Source organism: Oryzias latipes, chromosome 8 (assembly GCF_002234675.1).
Source record: "Oryzias latipes chromosome 8, ASM223467v1".
Lineage (NCBI taxonomy): Eukaryota > Metazoa > Chordata > Actinopteri > Beloniformes > Adrianichthyidae > Oryzias > Oryzias latipes.
Window position 1 is genome coordinate 3,733,445 of NC_019866.2, and position 17,729 is coordinate 3,751,173.

At 44.0% G+C, this 17,729-nt stretch overlaps 1 protein-coding gene across 8 annotated transcripts in view; it reads right to left on the reverse strand.

The window, feature by feature from the left end:
• The window catches only part of LOC101165307 (SH3 and multiple ankyrin repeat domains protein 1), an 83,727-nt gene that overhangs the window by 50,475 nt on the left and 15,523 nt on the right, over positions 1-17,729 (reverse strand). For all 8 annotated transcript variants that reach the window (XM_023957350.1, XM_023957352.1, XM_023957351.1 and 5 more), the window contains exon 2: positions 2,424-2,957. In XM_023957350.1, coding sequence (XP_023813118.1) covers positions 2,424-2,900 — 477 coding nt within the window. In that variant the 5' untranslated portion in view covers positions 2,901-2,957. The remainder of the gene's footprint in view (positions 1-2,423; positions 2,958-17,729) is intronic.

Here is a 17,729-nt window from a genome sequence, read left to right on the forward strand (position 1 = left end):
TATGTTCTCGCATTGCTCGCCATTTATGTTGCACGCTAATGCTAAGCTGGGGTTGTGAGGAGCCGTAAGCCATGGCTGCTCCATGCCATCATCCATCCACAACTCAGAGGTGAATTTCTAATGAACTCCTGCCGCTTTGCAGAAAATATGCCCCAGAAAACGACACAGGTTTTTTTTTTTATTTGGTTAAAAACGGCAGAATCATAATTAAAGACCACGGGGAACGCTTGGAAAATGGATTAAAAGAGGATCATACCTCTGCATTCTTGGTCCTACACCACCAGTTCCAGACAAAAAACACACATTGGTTTGCAGCTAAACATTTTACTCATTAACTTATTTGATCTAGTAAAAAATCAAAGCTACTCCAATATTAAAACATTTGTAAATGGAAACTTTTTTTTTGCTTTTATTTCTTACTCTAATACCTGCTCCTGCCATTGCAAGAATTAAAGCAAATTTTTCTCCATTTGCTTTTGTTTCTTTACTCCAACGTTTCGATCAGCTCTCTGCATTTTCTCTGTGTTTTGATGCTTCAAAAGGACAATTTTGCCTAATTTATGAGGTTTTGACTTTTGCTAATTTTGTTGCAAACGTTTTTAGTCTTAACTGACTAAATATTGTGGTTTCCAGCACACACACACACACATCCACCGCAAGCAAAGATCAATACTAAATCACAGAGCAGTGGGAGGATGAAGTGTTCAGAGAGGTATTTGTGGTGCAGTGTGGTGGTGAACCTGATATATGAACACAAATACATGCAGGAAGACACAAATACACTTAGTCCATTTGCCGCTTTCTGTCCTGCGTGTGATGTGGACGTGATGTGAGCCGGATGCAGAGAAAAGACTGACAGCTGATGCTGTGAGCTCCACAGCCTTCTGCTCCTCCAAAACAAAAGCGCTCTGTCTCGTGTTTTCTGTGCAGAGGAGCGTCCCTCGCCTCTCTCTCCGCACTTCTGTTTTTCTTTTACCTAAATTTTCTTTCAGCAGCACATTCGCACTTATCTCACCTTTGGTCCCCCACAGCAATGATTCCCCACTGCTGGTAATTCAATTATCAGAACAATTGTGTCTCCGGCGACAGTTCACTGAAAGAGATTACTCATCACCCAGGCGGGAGGGGGGGCATCACGGGCGTCTGGCGGTGCTGGCTGTAATTTTGTGTGCTGTTGAAGTGTGGGAGAGGTACCGTTCATTGAGGCAGCTGCATCTATCCATTTAGACTTCTGATAAAGGCTTCGCCTCCTGACGTCACACCGCTTTCGGGAAGGTGAAGAACCGCAGATTGGTCTATCATGATGTTGGACGGCCCTTCTAAATGCATTTCAGGCCAACAGAGCCTTCAGTGGAGGCTTTGTTGCACTATTTAAAAGCTTTTTGGCAACATTTACCAAGTGGCTGTGCTTCCCTTCTGTTAACCTCCAGCTCATCCTCACTTCAACTTCCCTCTCTTTGACTCTGAATCCTCTCATGCTTGCAGGCTTTTTCAGAATTGCATTCATGCACTTTGGCTCTGCCGCTCACTTCCCTTCCTCTTCCTGAGTCACCTTGAGAGTCATTCTCTCCCAGATTAGCCAATTATCGGTCCCTCTTTGGGGTTTTTTCAGTGCTGATGCGGTGAAAGAAGGACGGTCCTCTGAGACCTGCACAGTTTCTTCTGCACTTTTGCACATGCAAAGTTTCAGGGACCAAATCTTTACAGGATCAGAAAACCTGATGCTTTAACTTCTAATGTCAATATGGCGACAATATTCCAATCCATACATTTCCTTGTCATTTTTAGCAAGAACAGAGTTTTTTGAACCAAAGTTCTTGAACCAAAGATATTAAAGGACCAATGTTGTTAAATTTAGACAGACCCCTGTAAGTCCAAATCACTGATGCTTGAGTTTTAAAGAAGAGGGAAAGCAGAAAAACGGTTGAAGTGCGGTAAAGATTTGCTTGAGCAATCATCAAATGTTGCAGTGTTGGTGGCCAGAAGCTGTTTTCTCTCAGAAGTTATTCCCACGGAAATAATTTTCTGTTGAACATACCTCGTCTTTCAATCAGTGACGTCCTGTAATACCAACCATTTCCTGTTTCCTCTTTAGTTTCATTTTATAACATTTCATGTCTGGAAATTACTGGTGTTTTCTAAAACATTTCATTTAAATTTTGTTTCTTTTTCTGTTTTTTACTTCCAATTCTAAGATGTCATATCGCTAATTATCATTTTCTTTGCTTTTTTAAATTGTCTTAAATATGTTTCTTGCATTGAGTGATTTGTTGATGTGATTTGCACTTCAGGGCCACCGTCCTTGTGGCCGGTCGGTCAGGTGTCTCTCTGTGTTTTTGTGTTCATGCATTTTTGTAACAGCTTGCAGGGACAGTGTTGTGTGCTTGGCGGTTTGCAGTGATTGTGTGTGGGCGTGCTCTCACCGTTTGCTTTATGTCTGGGATGCCTATGCGGAACACCATCATGGCGATGTGGGCATCTTCAGATGCCACTGAGTTGCGATCCTTCAGCCTCCTCTGCTGCTGCATCTGATTGGCTGCTTGTTGGTGGGGGGGTCCGGGGTTGGATGAGTATGGGTTTGCCGCGTGTCCTGGATTCCCCGAGCGTCGCTCTGCCGCGGGCCGCCCGGACGTTTTCCCAGACTGCCTGTGCCCCTGACCCCGGTCCATCCGAGACAGACCTCCCCGTCTCACCTCCTCCTCCTCCTCCTCATCTTCCTCCCCCTCCAGCTCACCATTCTCATCCTCCTCTACTTCCTCGTCTCGCTCGTCTTCTTCCATTTCCCCCTCCTCCTCTTCCTCCTCCTCCTCTTCCTCGTCTTCTGCCCCGGGATAGAGAAGCCTACTGTTTCCCAGCATCCTTTGTTGCTCCTCGTCACTTGACAGGGGGCTGAATGGCATCGTTACGGCATCAGAGGGCGCAGCATCGGCAGCAGCACCATCATTTCCAGAGAGACGCTGAAATCAGTCAAAACAAAGATGAAGTTCATGAGTTTCTTCTCGGCTTGGTTTCAGGTGCCTACACAACACTCTTCTGATAAACTCCAGTTTCCATGGAAACAGACTCCCTAACTGTCAGAACTACATAACAGTCATGATGACATACTCTTCACACCTCGTGTATAAACACACCCACGATGGCTGTAATTTGCACCCACTTGACTCCTGACTGACACCCAGAACCGTCCGTGTTCTGCTGAGAACCGGGTCATCAGACGCCTGCATGACTATGAGAACCGCATCACAAAAGTTAGAACTGTTACACGGTAAAGGTGCAAAGTAAGGTCGGAGCAGCTCTCTGTATGAATGGGGTTATTATTTCTTTTGAAATTATTTCTTTTAAAAATATAAAACCAATTTAAATCAAAGACATTTTCCTGAAATATCTCACAGCTGCATGTTGATTTTCCTCCATAAGGCAGGTTCTGCAAACACAGGGGACAAAAATACCCCTGTCACAAACCTTGTAATCTTCCTCTTGCCATCAGTCCGAACAGAGCCAAGGAGCCACTTCAGAGCACCAGTGAGCAAGATTACAGATCTGTCCCTGAAGGCCACCGCTTGGCTCCACGAGCCGCTTCTGGATTTTTCAGGAGCACTTCAGCCTGGAAGGCTGCGCTCCAAAACAAGCAGCTGCATCACAAAAAACTCCACTCGTCAAAGAAGGAAGGACCAATGAGAGGAGAAAGATCAACTGGAAAGAAGTCTGAACCGATTGTTTATCACTAAAAGATGAAACACTTTATGTTTTTGGGTTTGACATGCATTTCTGTCTCAACGCTGACTCGAAAGGTTAAAGAAAATGAATGTTTAGCGAGAAAAATCAAGTTCAGGTAAATTAAAAATAATTAATATTGAAGGCAGAAGATCAGTTTTTTGTTGTAAAGAAAAAATGCTGGTAGACGTGTAATTATGGGGCTCATTTTAGGCCTTCTTTCCACTGAGCGGTCTGGTCTGGTCTGGTCTGGTCTGGTTTAGAATGGTCCAGGCAATTCAGGTGAGCGCTTCCACTTAAAGATGTACCGTCACAACAACAACTATGGAGGTCCAGCTGCTCTTTTTTTTCCACATTGCTGTTGGTACTTCATGAAGAATTCGATTGAGAGAAGATTGCGGATACATCCGCTTTCTTGGAGCTTTCTTTTGTCGTGACGACCTTCAACCAATCAATGGGTTTCAACAGTCACTCGATCCTAACCGGTTCATTCCATTTCTCTTTTCTTTTTTTTTTAACCTGTTCTGTCCAACAACTGAGCAAACAGATAAGAGCTGAAGGCCTTTTGTGTTGGACAGATTTAACTATTACAATAAGAGGTTACCTTCTATTAGCCAAGGTGTATGTTTGTACAAACCTTTTTGTTAGTTATAATGTCTTTATCAATTTATTACATTTAATGTATTATATACATTTTCTTTTTTACAGAGGGAAGGGAGGGGGGAGATGTGTGAAAAATAGGGGAAAAGAAAAAAAATGGGCGGGAGTAGACGATACCCAGATGCTGGCCAAGGACAGAGCCAGAACCCAGAGGACCCAGGAGTCACCCACCTCCCACCAAAGATGGGGACGCAACCACAGCCCCCCCCCCCCCCCCCCCCCCCCCCCCCCCAGACTAAAAACTCTCCTCTACAACCCCCTCACCCAACACCTTCCTCAATCCCTCCACCAATATCCGCCCATTTTCCTATGGACCTACAACCAACAGGGGCACCAAAAAAGGGTACGGTTTGGACCACTTGATGGGTCCATTTTATAATGGAAACGCTCAAAATACCGGACTGGACCGGACCAGACCGCACCACTCAGTGGAAACACGGTTTAATTTACTGTTATTCTGAGTCTCAATAGCAAATTGAGATTTAAGCGATGACAGCTTTTATATGATCATTTCTGATTGATGAAAAGTAACTGTTGGTTAGATTTTTTTTCTGAATCCATTTTCAGAACTCACTGAGTCCCTCTTATGGTCATGGGGTTTGCTGGAGCCCACCCAGGCACTGTTGGGCAAAGGGGCAATTTAGAGATGCCAATGAGATTATGAATCATGTTTTTGAACTGTATGGGTGCCTGAAGAGAACATGCTAACTCCACAAAGAAAGGTCCCAGCTGGGATTTGAACCAGGGCCTTCTTGCTGTGAGGGGAAAACATTTACCGCTTACCCCACTGTGCCCAATATTTAGCTTTTTACAGGTAAAACTATCAGAAATTGCTTTAAATCCAGGTCTGAATCGGAAGCTGCATGGGTTGTTAAGTAAATAATGTTTAACCCCCTTGATACAAATATGCATCCAAACCCTGCGGGCCCAAGATTACTACATTTTAAAGTCTACAGGAAAGCAAAAACATAAGTGAATGTTTTTTTGTTTTTTTCTTAAGTGGACATGAATTCAGGCATCAAGGGGTTAAATCTGAGCTGCAGGTTTATTGTGTGCTGCTCGATCTTCTCATTTCTCCTGACTTCTTCCACACTCCAACGACTGAACACAGACTAACTGCAAATCTCTATGGCAGCAGTTTTTTGAAAGCCTGTTAGCACTCCAACTTCTGTAGACCATCAGCAAAGAAGGAGACACAGATGGCAGCCGAGCGTGAAGCAAACTGCAACAACATCCAGACTGCATCGCCCAGAATATAAATAATAAAATAAAAAAGGAAAAGAAGATTTGACATTTTTCTGACATCTGAGCTAAAAATGACTGATACGGGGATACCAAACGTTTTAAATCAACTATATAATGACCATTTTTTAAATGAAAGCTGTGCATTTTCAACAGAAACTAAAGACAAAAAAATGATCTACAACAAAAAGGAGTAGTTCAATTTACCCCAGATCAGGGGTAAACAACCCAAATGAATGGGGGTTAAATGTACTTATTTAAACCTTTACTATAACCTTTACTATAACAACAACGGAGGCTAAATTTCTTCCACTTATCGAACAAACTGGGTAATTTCATCAAGCACTACTTTTCTTTAAATAAAAAAGCTTTCTGATTGGGTCTTCTCCACAGACCCTTGTAATTGTGTCAATGGAAATGTTTGGTCTCATCTTCAATGATCAAAATGTACAATTTCATCTGAGCAGCGTGGCTGCCTCCTCTCATCCTCACACCTTTAAATTCAAAGGGACCGTCGCTCTCCTCAGAGCAGTTTTTCCTTCTCTTTTATTTCTTCCTGAGGTTTTATTCTTCTATTGTGCTTTTGTCAACACAAAATCTTCATCCAGATAGATGATAGTGAGATCATGCATGCATTTTACCACATTTAGACATTTCTTTCCATATGTGCTGCACAATTTGTCATCCCAAATTTAAGTATTATCTGTAACTTGGTGTTGACGTTTTAAGGTGTTGATGCTAAATTCAATCTAAATATTAATGATTAATCTTAAATGTAAAAGAAAAATCTCAGTGTAAAATATAGTTATATGTAAATAATAAACGTAACTTTACATTTGACACTGAGATTGTATACTTATACTTACATTTTTTATTTAAAACTAATTGTTAACACTTAGATATTTTAACATCTAAGAGTTTATACCTTCAACTCCAAATACATTCAATTTTTGATTTCCTACTCTAGATTAAGATTTAATTTCTGTTTTTATGAGTGCTTCCATAAAAGTATTTAGGCTACTTCTGCAGAAAATCAAATACACCAAGTACTTGAACCCGTGCAAACAAAGGTGAGCGGCGCTATCGCCTGGTAGATTTTTAAATCATCAGAAAAGGTGAAATGGCGTCCCTTTGGTGGTTGCTCGAATCGATTCTGCCTCTTGTAAAAAGCGAAAAAATAGCAGCGAAATCCAAGGAAGCTTGAGAAAACACAGACAGAGAAGGGAGGACAAAAGCTGATTCGAACTGTTTGAAGGTTCAAATGACGAAAAATGATGAGAACAATGGAAAAAAGGAGGAATCGGTGAGAGCGGACGGACTTCTGCTGAATTTGCACACATTGAAGATAAAAACAGAAGGGGAAAACCTATATTTTTATAAATTAATGCTGACAAATCATGAAAAGAGAGAGGAGGCTTAAGAGATAAGCATCAGAAAATGAGATGACAATGCTGAATCTGTCCAATTCATAAACTTTCCTTTAAATATTGATGATTCAACTTCAGAATATATGTTTTTTTTTAATCATGGTAAAAATGTAATCATACAGTATTGCTTTATGATAACTGAGCTTTAATAAAGGAGATCTTTAAACTGCAAAAGCAACTTTTCCACTTCAGTATAAAAAAAAAACCTTTGTCTTAAACCGTCAGGTTCATGAATAATCAATAATTTAAAAAAAATGTACCTAAGGGAGATTTAAAGGTGTGAGACAACCGTGGTGCAACAATGATGAGGATTTGTGATGGAATGAAGAAAAAAGGAATTTAAAATTTTTGGGATTCAGAAGAACAAGGAAAAACCAGAACTGCATTAGAGTTTAGAACTGGAGACGATGAAGACTATGCTTAACTCCCAAATGTGCTGTATTTATAGCTTTTTGCTCCATTTTTAGACTTCTTTTTAAAAATTTAATCCATAGCCAAAAAAAAAAAGCTCCATAACCGTATTTACAGTAGAAACTCAGCAACCCCCGAATGTTTCAAATGTAATAATAAATTGAGTTAACAGTGAAGAGCTCAGACAGCTTTTATTGCAGCTTTTCCCCAGACTGATATCTTGGGTGTTTTTTCTCCACCTACACCACAGCAATCATCATCCCTCTGAAATAATAACGTGGATGGTGTGACAGACCTATTTGTCATGCTTTCTTGGCTATTTATTCATACTTTTATGGTGGATATCAGTCTCATCCTATGGGATGAAGCAGAAAAAAAGGAAAAAAAATAAAAGACTAAAACTAACCTCTGATTGAATCGGTCACCGTCAATTAAGCTGGAACAGGTCAGGCCGGACGGGGAATCATGACAGAGACTGATAATCAGCTCCCCAGGGGAAACAAAATGAGGCTCGCTCATAAAAGACTCATAATGAATGTTGTGCGTGTGAGAGCTTATCAGCGTCTATCTGGGTGATGATGTGATTAGATGTTATCTAATGTAAGCCAGCGTCTTCCTTTCTGAGAAAGGGAATCTTTATCTTTTGCCGCTCTCCTCAGAGAGACGTTTGAGGTCAGATCATTAACTCTTTTCAGCCAACTCACCAACCGAAACCTACGCTGACCTGGCTGAGCAATTAGAGACATCCACTTCAACAAAAGGACTGAGATCTCTGCGACAGATTCCACTTAGTACAATGTTTGTCAGCGGCTATGAAAGCCTGTTTCAGCGCTTTCTATGAGCCCAGTGTTCAAATCTACATTATCTGACAAAATTCAATTCTTCCTCTTTTATGAAGGCAAACAATTATTTCAGTTTTACTTTTCTTAATTATTCTTCAAACAGTTTCTCAAAATTCTTTAAAAAATAAAAAAACGTTGTTACTTTTATCACACGGCACCACTTTATATCACCAACAGCATCAAGCACTAATCCAATGATCCAGGTCTTACATGGTTCCAAGAAAAGTCAAAAAGAAGAGAAGAGGTCTTCCCTTGATAGAAACAGGCTCAAACCTGACTATTCATCCGTCCTTTTCCTAACTTGCTGAATCCTTTCCAGGGTTGCTGGAGCCTATCCCATCTACTATTGGGTGATGGTGAGGTACACCCTAAACAGGGTGCCAGTCCATCATAGGGCTCACAGTTGACTAAAAACCTGGAAACCTAAATCGAAACTGGCTTTAGCTACCAGGAAATGCTCTAAGCCAAGGAAACTTGTCTAAAACTTGGCTCTGATGCGAGAGAATGAATAGTTGGGAAAGCTTTACCCCCTTCACAGGCAAAAAACATTTTTTTTTTAAATAATGGGCTGATTTGTAGCTCATTTAACCTTTTAACACTGGAGCGTTATACTGCAGTCACATATTTAAAATGCCACCGCGCTGCGACCCATATGCAAGTTTTTTAGGAAATTTAGCAGGTATTTGTAATCGGATGGCGGCTGTTGCATTTTTTACACGCCAAAGTTTTAAAAAAAAAGTTCAAATTAAACACCTGTAGGTCGCACGGTGGGAGTCGTCTGTTGATCTGCCAATTTCAGACTGCCACCCCACTGCCCCTGTGTTGCCGTCTTTGGACTGCTAGGCCCTTTATTTTCTTGGGAGTTGGGGCCTTGCCCCTTCTTCGGAGTGATGTTGTCTAATAATGGGTCAATTTTTCAGTTGACAAGGTCATAGTGTGTGCTAAAATCAGAGTTGCAAATGAGAAGTGGCCCGCCGTCTGCATTCATGACCACGCCAACAATTTTCCAAAAATTGGACGGCGGCATTAAATCTTGAAGACTCTGCTGATGCCTCCCTGTCCCACGGCTGTAGTTGTATTTTTGACCAAAGCATGAGATACGTTATTGACATTCTAAACCGTTCACACAATTAAGAGAGATCCAGAGCAGAGAAAAGCTACACTTTGGGTTAGTAATAACAACGTAAGGTCAGCTGATTCACAATGATCACGATAACTGTCGAGGAATTACAGATGTTAAAGGGTTAACATATTGTGGCATTTTGTGAGCACTTTTCTAAATTAATCAAATTCAAATAAAGTTCTTCCTTGGGGAATGTTGTCAGGTCTTTTTGTTAAAAATCTCTTCTTTTGAAAAAGCATTTAATTCTATTTATTTTCAGTTTTTTTTATAATAACTTTTCTACACACATCTACCATAATCTCCTGGAATAAAGATCATTTTCATAAATTTGATTAAAAAATCTTTTGTAGCCAGAAAACGTTTTGGCATCTTTTCCGTTTGAACCTTCGCTGGATGAAGATCTAGTCAAAATTGCTTTAATGTAAAATCAAGATCAGTCAGAGAAGTTGTAGCTGCAGGTGCGAGTGGCTTCATCACTAAACTCATCGCCGTGGCAACACAAAAGAAGAAGCTGACTGCAGAGTAGAAATCCTCCCTTCAACCTCTGACAGAGGGAAGCACACAACCATCGATGTGAAGCTTTTGCTCCATCGTGGGAGATCAGTTCTTTTCTTCTTCATCGTCTTAACACTCATTTGCTGCAGAAGTTCTCCACCCAATGCTCCACCTCCTTCTACTCAGTTCCATACACCAGCATCTAGACTCTGGAGTCTCTAGAATCCTGCACCTGATCTGAGCTTTCAAGCCACGATTAATTAATTACATTGAAATGTTGCTTTAAAAGAAGATTTATCCAACAAAAAGTATTTGCAAGGTCAGAAATACAACAGAAAGCTGAGGTCTGAATGTCAACCTTACAGGTAATTCTTCAGTCTCACTCATAGACAGATGAGAGTCACATGATACAAAAACAGCCTGAATGTGATGGTGGAAAGGCTTTGGAACCAGAGATCTGAATGAAGTCAACTGTAGCATCCTCTGTTAGGTTGTGAAAAAGCGTGATCCATTGAATTTTTAAGTTCTGAGACATCTGGATGTGGGTTTATGGATTATAGGTCACAGTGTTTGTTTTCCTGCTGCCAGCGTTGTGTCTCAGCACATTTACAGAAGCTGAGATTAATTTGTCTTCCTGCAAAGATCTGACACTTTTCACATTTGTCCCTTTCAGCAGTTCTGCAGCCGAGGCTTATATTGGATGGAGTGGCGTGCGACGCACACGAAGACCATCGGTCTTGTTTTGTGATGAGCCGTATTATGTACAGCTGGCTCTCTTTTTGTGTTCCTTACAGAACCGACATTGATCCTTTCTTATTAATTCTTAACGACCTGATCCGACAAAACTGTATTTGTGGTGTTTTTCACATGTTGTTGTGGCATTTTACTGATGATGGAGGACTTAAAGAAAACTATAAATAAAAAAAAACTAAGATCAAAATTTTCATTTCTGAGTATTTCATGATTCAAATTGTTGTGAATCAGGAGCAGATGCCCTTTAAAAAATCTTGTAGGTGTGATGTAGAAGCTGCTACGGCAAGCTTCAAGCTCCCTGCTCCGCTCCATTCTGATGCATCTTTTGCAGACAAATAGATCCATGTAAAGCTTGGTTTTCCTCGTCTTGAAACAGCTCCATTTTTGTTGCACAGCTGATGTTAGGTTGGTAGTTTAGCAGGAAAGCATGTAAGCAGATGGATGATGGGATCTGGGGGCGGACTTGCTCCATGCCAACAGCCTCGCTCACAACTCAGGGTTGAATTTCTAATGAACTACCGCCGCTCTGCAGAAACAATGTCCTAAAATAATGACACACATTTCTGGATTTTGGGAACGCTTTGACAATAGATCAAAAGATGATCGGAGTGGGATTTTAAACCTAAATATGTCTCTATCAGCTCACCCAATCCACCGTCACAGGTTTGACCCCAAAGCAATAAACTGAATGAATTGTGTAAATGTTCTAAGCCAGGCTTTGCTCTGATCCTTTGGAGTTTAATATACTAATGAAATGAAAAAGATGGCTGTAACTACTGTAGTATCACTTTTCAAATATGAGAAAATTAAATATTCATGAACGAGAACATGCAAGACAAACTAGTAACACTTGTTTTGGAAGGAAGGAAAGAAACGGCGAGATCTACAGATTTGTTTGCCAACCTAGTTTGTAAATGTTCTCAGAAACATAATCAGGAACACACTGATGCTAATGATCAACCAAAATGGTTTTGAAGATGGAAGGTTCTTTAGCTACAAAGGTTAAGAAGTAACTTTTGCGGTGGTGTTGCCAGAGGTTTGACCTTGTTCAGCTCGTCTTCGATCGGTCCGCCGTCTGCCGTGACTCCATCAAACTCAACCTTGCTGCCTTATTATCTGTCCCAAACATCTTCACAGCTCTGTCTTTCTCTTGATCTCTGTCTCTCTGCTTCACCCTCTCTTTTATGTAGGACACATGGATATTTTCAGTGTCTCAGTCCCCAGGAAATTTCACTGGGAAACTTCCAAAGAACAGATCGCCCCACTTTCATGCCACTAAACTGGAACGGCCGATCTCCCTCCCTGCTCGTTTGACATCTACACACAAACCAGACGCTCCCAGACACGGCGCAAGGAGACTCACTCCTGCAAGGAGATGGCAGGTTTGCAGCTGATAAAGTTCATAATCTATGACCTTCTGCTCCGCCACATACTCATGTGTTCGTGGTTCGACTGCAGGAGCGGTTAGTTCATCACACATAAGAGCTGTGTGAAGGAGAACGAAGCCACTTGTTTTACACAGGTTCTTACGCAACCTTCCCCTGTGCTGTGAAACTAGGGTGAGGCCCGGCAGAGAAACCTGGTTCCAGTTTGAAGGAAAAGTGGGGCAGGTGAGCAAAAACGTCACTGGTCGTGCGCTTTCAGGGAAATAAGCTTCAGTACATGTAGTGTCCCAGAACATTTCATCTCTGCAGACACGCAAACATCCCATCATGTCTGCGGTTCCTAACAACAATCTCTGGATTGGAAGTCTCAGAGGCAAGTTGTTGTTTTTATTAATGGCTAAGATGTCATTTCACCAAGTCATTTGACTAAACCTTTTGATTTAGTCCATTCACCTTTAGGTCGTTGTCATTTTGGGATTCAAGTGTCAAACAGATCCCTGAGCCATTGACCTGGATGAAACTCCAGGATAACTTATTAGAAGCTGCTCAGTCCCCGAAAAAGTTAGGACTTGCACATAAACATGGAGGTGAAAGTCATAAATTCTTCAAGTTGTCCCTTTTAGTTGTCCCATTTAAAAAGCAGTAATGCTTGTGGAAAAGCCTGAGTTTTTTAATAATGTAAAAAAATCTAGAAAATCACATTTTTAGATTTTCAAAGAATTTATTTATATAATGGTGCAGAAAATAAATATTTATCACCCAGAAACAGACGAGAATTATGTCACTCTAAATCTGTTACATCTATAAGAAGTTCTTCTATCCCACACTTTTTACCTGTATTCATTTCACCTGTCTGAACTGGTTATTTGTAAAAGAGACATCTGTCCACAACCTTAAACAGTCAGACTACAACCTCTCGAGCGAAGAGCTGTCAAAGAACACCAGACGACTGAGAAGAACCAATCCACAATAATCAGCAGCTTGATGAGAAACTGTTGGAGCAATTATTTGAAAATGGAAAAAGATCACTGACAACCCCCCACCCACCACCACCACCCCACCCACACAGACACACACATGGAGCTCCATCAAATATCTCATGTGGTGGGCAACAAATGATCAGTGAGGAAAAAGCCCAGAACCACACAGGACTATGACCTGGGGAGAGCTGGGATCCCAGTAACAACGGTTGCTTTGGTAACACAAGGCGTAGTCATGGATTTAAAGCCTGCAGAGCTCCAAAGGTCCTCCTGCTTAAACCAGCATATGTCCAGGCCCATCTAAAGTTCTCCAGAGACCATCTGGATGATCCATAGGAGGATTGGGAGACGGTCCCGTGGTGAGATGAGACCAAAACTGAACTCTTTGGTATACACGCCGCTCGCCCTTTGGAGGGAAAAGAATGAGCTGCATCCCAAAAACAACCATACCCCACTATAAAGCATGGTAGTGGAAACATCATGGTTTGGGGCTTCTTTTCTGCAAAAGGACCAGGACTGTATTAAATATGTTATCTTGTGGTCACCCAGCTATTGACATTTATAATTAGTTAAGTATTGATAATTTTATTCATTGAGATTTTTAAGTTCACCACTCAAAGAAAATATATTTTTAAGATAGTTTAACTCATAATTAAAGTAAAAAAAACATGTTAGAAACCATTCAAAACACCCTGAAATACAGGGACAGTTTTATAAAAATATTCTTTATGATGGTTGATCTGCAAACATGTCTACATGATCCTTCTTGAAAGTACCAGTGCTGTTAAAACCAATGAACATTTATTTTTCATCTTGTCACATCATCTGCTTTTCCAACAGACCCCTGCATCAGTTTATTACGGCGCGAAAACCAAATCCAAAACACATCAAAGGTTGGCAATTATGACTTTCATCCCTGAGAAAAAAAAGGAATTTGCACTGACAATCAGTCCAAAGACGGCGCTCCAACTCCATGTCCTCACATCAAAAGGGAGATGAGTGCAGAACATTTAGAAACATGCTGGGGAAAAGCAATAAAACTGATGCCCAGAGGGCTCCTCCGTACAAACATCAGTCTTTATCGTGTGGATGTTAGTGGGTGGATGAAAACACGGGGATGAAATGAGCGTGCACACTCCTCCTGTGGGGTAGGACTGACCTCAAAGCCTACTTCCCTGTTTTTCAAAATTTGGGGTGTGCGGTCCCTCAGGAAGGAGGCTTCAAAGGTGTTTAACGGTAAAAAGCTTGTTTTCCCGTCCACGAAGATCAAGATCTAATGTCAGAAGTCACAAACAACAGCTTTTTTGTCTCGGTTGACTTTAAACAGACATTTAAACACAGCGAATCACTCTTGGACAAACGTCTCTTTGCTTTTCCGTCACAAACATGGCGACTTGTTTACCTGTCAGACCTCGACAGCTGATAAAGGTCAACGGTAGAGCAGCTCCTGCTTTCAGCCATTTCTGTTGTCATGTTTTAATCTTACAAACTAAACTGTGAATAGTTGAAGAAGAGAATATCGGGTAGAAATTCTCTACAAAATCAGAAACATGAAAAAAAATGTTTGACATTAAAAAAACATTTAATATAAGTTTTTTTTTATAATTTTAAACAGACTAAATTGACTATCATTTTGAAGAGCAGGAGGTTGCAGGTGCGTGTTGTTCTTTGACCCCCCTCCTTTGTAGCTCTCTGGTTAAAGAAAAAAATTTAAAATGTTATTCATTTTAATTTTAAGTTCGGACGATATGGCCACCTTAAAGCTAAATAAGACAAAACAGAGGAAAACCTTGAAGCACGGCGGTGGCAGCTTCATGCTGTGAGGCTGTTTTCCAAAAAGAGGATGCTAAACTAAAAGTGAAGAAACAGGAATGAAACAGAATTCCAGCAAATTATTTTACAAACCAAAAGAAAAATCTTCTCAAAGTCCCACTCCGATCATCTTTTGATTTGTTTTCAAATTGTTCCCAGTGGTCTTTTAATTATGATTATGCTGTTTTAAGCCGAAATCAAAAAGTCGGTGTCGTTTTCTTTTTTTTTTTTTTTTTTTTTTTTTTCTTTTTTTTTTAACTTGTCCTGTCCAACAGCTAGGCAGACAGATGAGAGCTGAGGGCCTCTTGGGTTGGACATATTTTACTTTAACAAGAGGGGTTATTAATCTTCAGACAAACCAAAGGTATGTCTGAATAAACCCCTTTTGTAATTGAGGCCAAACTTTATTAATTTCAAACATGTCTGAAAATCTTTGGTGTTGGACCGGACGGAAAAGGAAAGAGGGGAAGAAGAAAGAGGGACGTTAGAGAGAGGGGGGGTAGGGGGTGATAATAGGAGGGGAAGGGGGATAAGACCATGAAGCAGCATAAAGCAACAAGTTTACTGGTTGTTAATCATTATGGTAAGGTTCAAATGTAAAAAAAAAACAAAAAAAAAGGGCGGAGCCTGTCCACACACACACTCAAATGTTATAAACACACCTGTTAGTTGCAAAAATGTCCACCTGTCGACATGTACACAAAACAGATAGTGTTCACACGCATACTTATGCCTTAAAACCAACTAGTGTGAAATATTTCAGTCATTCAGTCTGTTGAGCTGACACCTGTGCTCAGGTGAGTGTTTATGTTCTTCTAAAATGGATGGTGGAACGTGAAAAGAAGGAGGGAGAGTGCCCAGCCATCCCCACCCCAAGACCCCCACCGCACCAGCAGCGGCAGCCGGATTCCCCCCAACACCACACGGGAACCGGCAGGGAACAACCGCCGCCCGGGCGACCAAGCCCGCCACCCAGGCCAGGGCCAGCAGGGCCGCCGCAAGGCCCCCAGAGCCAGAGAGCAGGGAGGCACGGAGGGAAAGAGGGCGCCGCCCCAGCCCAACCAGGAGAGCAGCCCCCCCGCCGCGCCGGGAGAACCCAACGCAGGGCCCCACCGGAGAAGGACGCCCACAGCCCCAGACGAGCACCCCACCACCACCCAGGAGTTCTGGGCATCCCCCCGCCCCAACCCCAGGTACGGGCCAGGACCCCCCAAGGGAGACCCACTCCGCACTCCAGGCAGCCATCCGCCCGGCCAACGGTTGGTCCAGGGAGGAGCGAGGCAGGGGCCCGCCGCCCCCGCCCAGGAGGGGGGAACCCCGGGGAAAAAAGAGGGCCCACAAGGGGTGTTGTAAATATGGCCCGACCAGGCTCGGCCACAGTTGGAAATTTGGCGGGGCCCAGCACTCAGGAGCAAGGACCAGAACCCACCCCCCAGGGACACGAACACCCCCGGCTCAGATGTAATGTGAACCCCCCCACCGCGCGGAGAGAGCACCGCCGGGCCCAGGAAGCCAGCACCCCGGGGACACAGCCGCCGTTGCAAAGGGGCCCGTACCCCCCACCAGGGAAGAGGCAGGGGACAGATGGTCCTAGGTCCCACCTTCCTTGCAAAATGTGTGTGCGTGTATGTGTGTTTGAGAGAGTGTGTGTGTGCATGTGTGTGTGTTTATGTTGGGATGTATATATTGAGGGGGGAGGGGTGTGTGTACTAAGGGGGGTGCGGTTAAAATTGGCGGGTAGGGCACTAAGGGGACGTCTCCTGATTACTCACAGTGACGTCCCCTCACCCTCCCCACCAAGGGGCCCTAAATGTCTAAGGTGCGGTTAAAATTGGCGGATAGGGTGCTAGGAGGACATCCGCTGCTTGCTGGCAGTGATGTCCAAGCACCCCCCCTACCAAGGGCCCTACATGTCTAAGGTGCAAATAAAACCGAAAGAGGGGGGGCCCACTCCATACGGCAACCACAGGAGGGGGGTCACTGCCTAGTAAACCCCCCCCCCCAAGGCTCATCGCAGGCTAAGCCCCCCACCCCTTCACCCTATTATGAGGTTATATGAGGAAGGGGGTAAGTTGGGGACAGATGATAGACTGTCCCCCGGTGGTCAAACAGCCGTCCCCCGCCCCCCCCCCCCAGCAAGGGGGCCAGGCCCACCCAGCCCCGGGGCCCCACCCCCGGAGGCGCAGACACCCCAGGCCCAGCACCACCACCCCCACACAGAGAGAGGGGAGCCAGAAAGCGCCGCCCCCCCCGGAGCAAGCCCAGGCCCCCACCCCCAAACGCCGGCCCTAGAAGAGCTCTGGTCAGGCCTCGACGGGACCGAGGCAGCCAACCGGCCGGGGAAACCGCCGATGGCCTCAGCGGAGACCCCGACCCGTCAACCCCCCCTGCCCCGTACCAATAGTGGCCCCCCCCCTCCCCCAGAATGCCCCCCCACAGGACAGGGCCGACAAGACCCCCACCCCACCCCACCCCCAGACCCCGCAGCCGAAGCGGATGACACCCAGAGCGACCGGGGGCCCCAAGAGGGTTGTCCCGTCCCGCCCCAGAGCCAGGGAAGGGCCGATCCCAGCCCCAGGTGTAGACGGGAAGCCCATCCAGCGCCGCTGGGCCCCCCCCCCCCCGAGCAGCGCCCCCCGCCAACCCCCCCCAGCACAGGCAAAGGGACCACCCCCCCAAGCCAAGCCAGACCACCACCCCACCCACCACGCACCCCCACACCCAAGCCCAGAGGACCACGCAGCGCCCCAGGCCGCCCCACCCAGGCGCCGGACCCGACCCCCCGACCAACGGAGCCCCCACCACCCCCGGCCAGGCACCGGAGGCCCCGACCCCCACCCCGGCCCACGGCAGAAGGGCAAGGAGCAGCGACGACCATGCCCCCC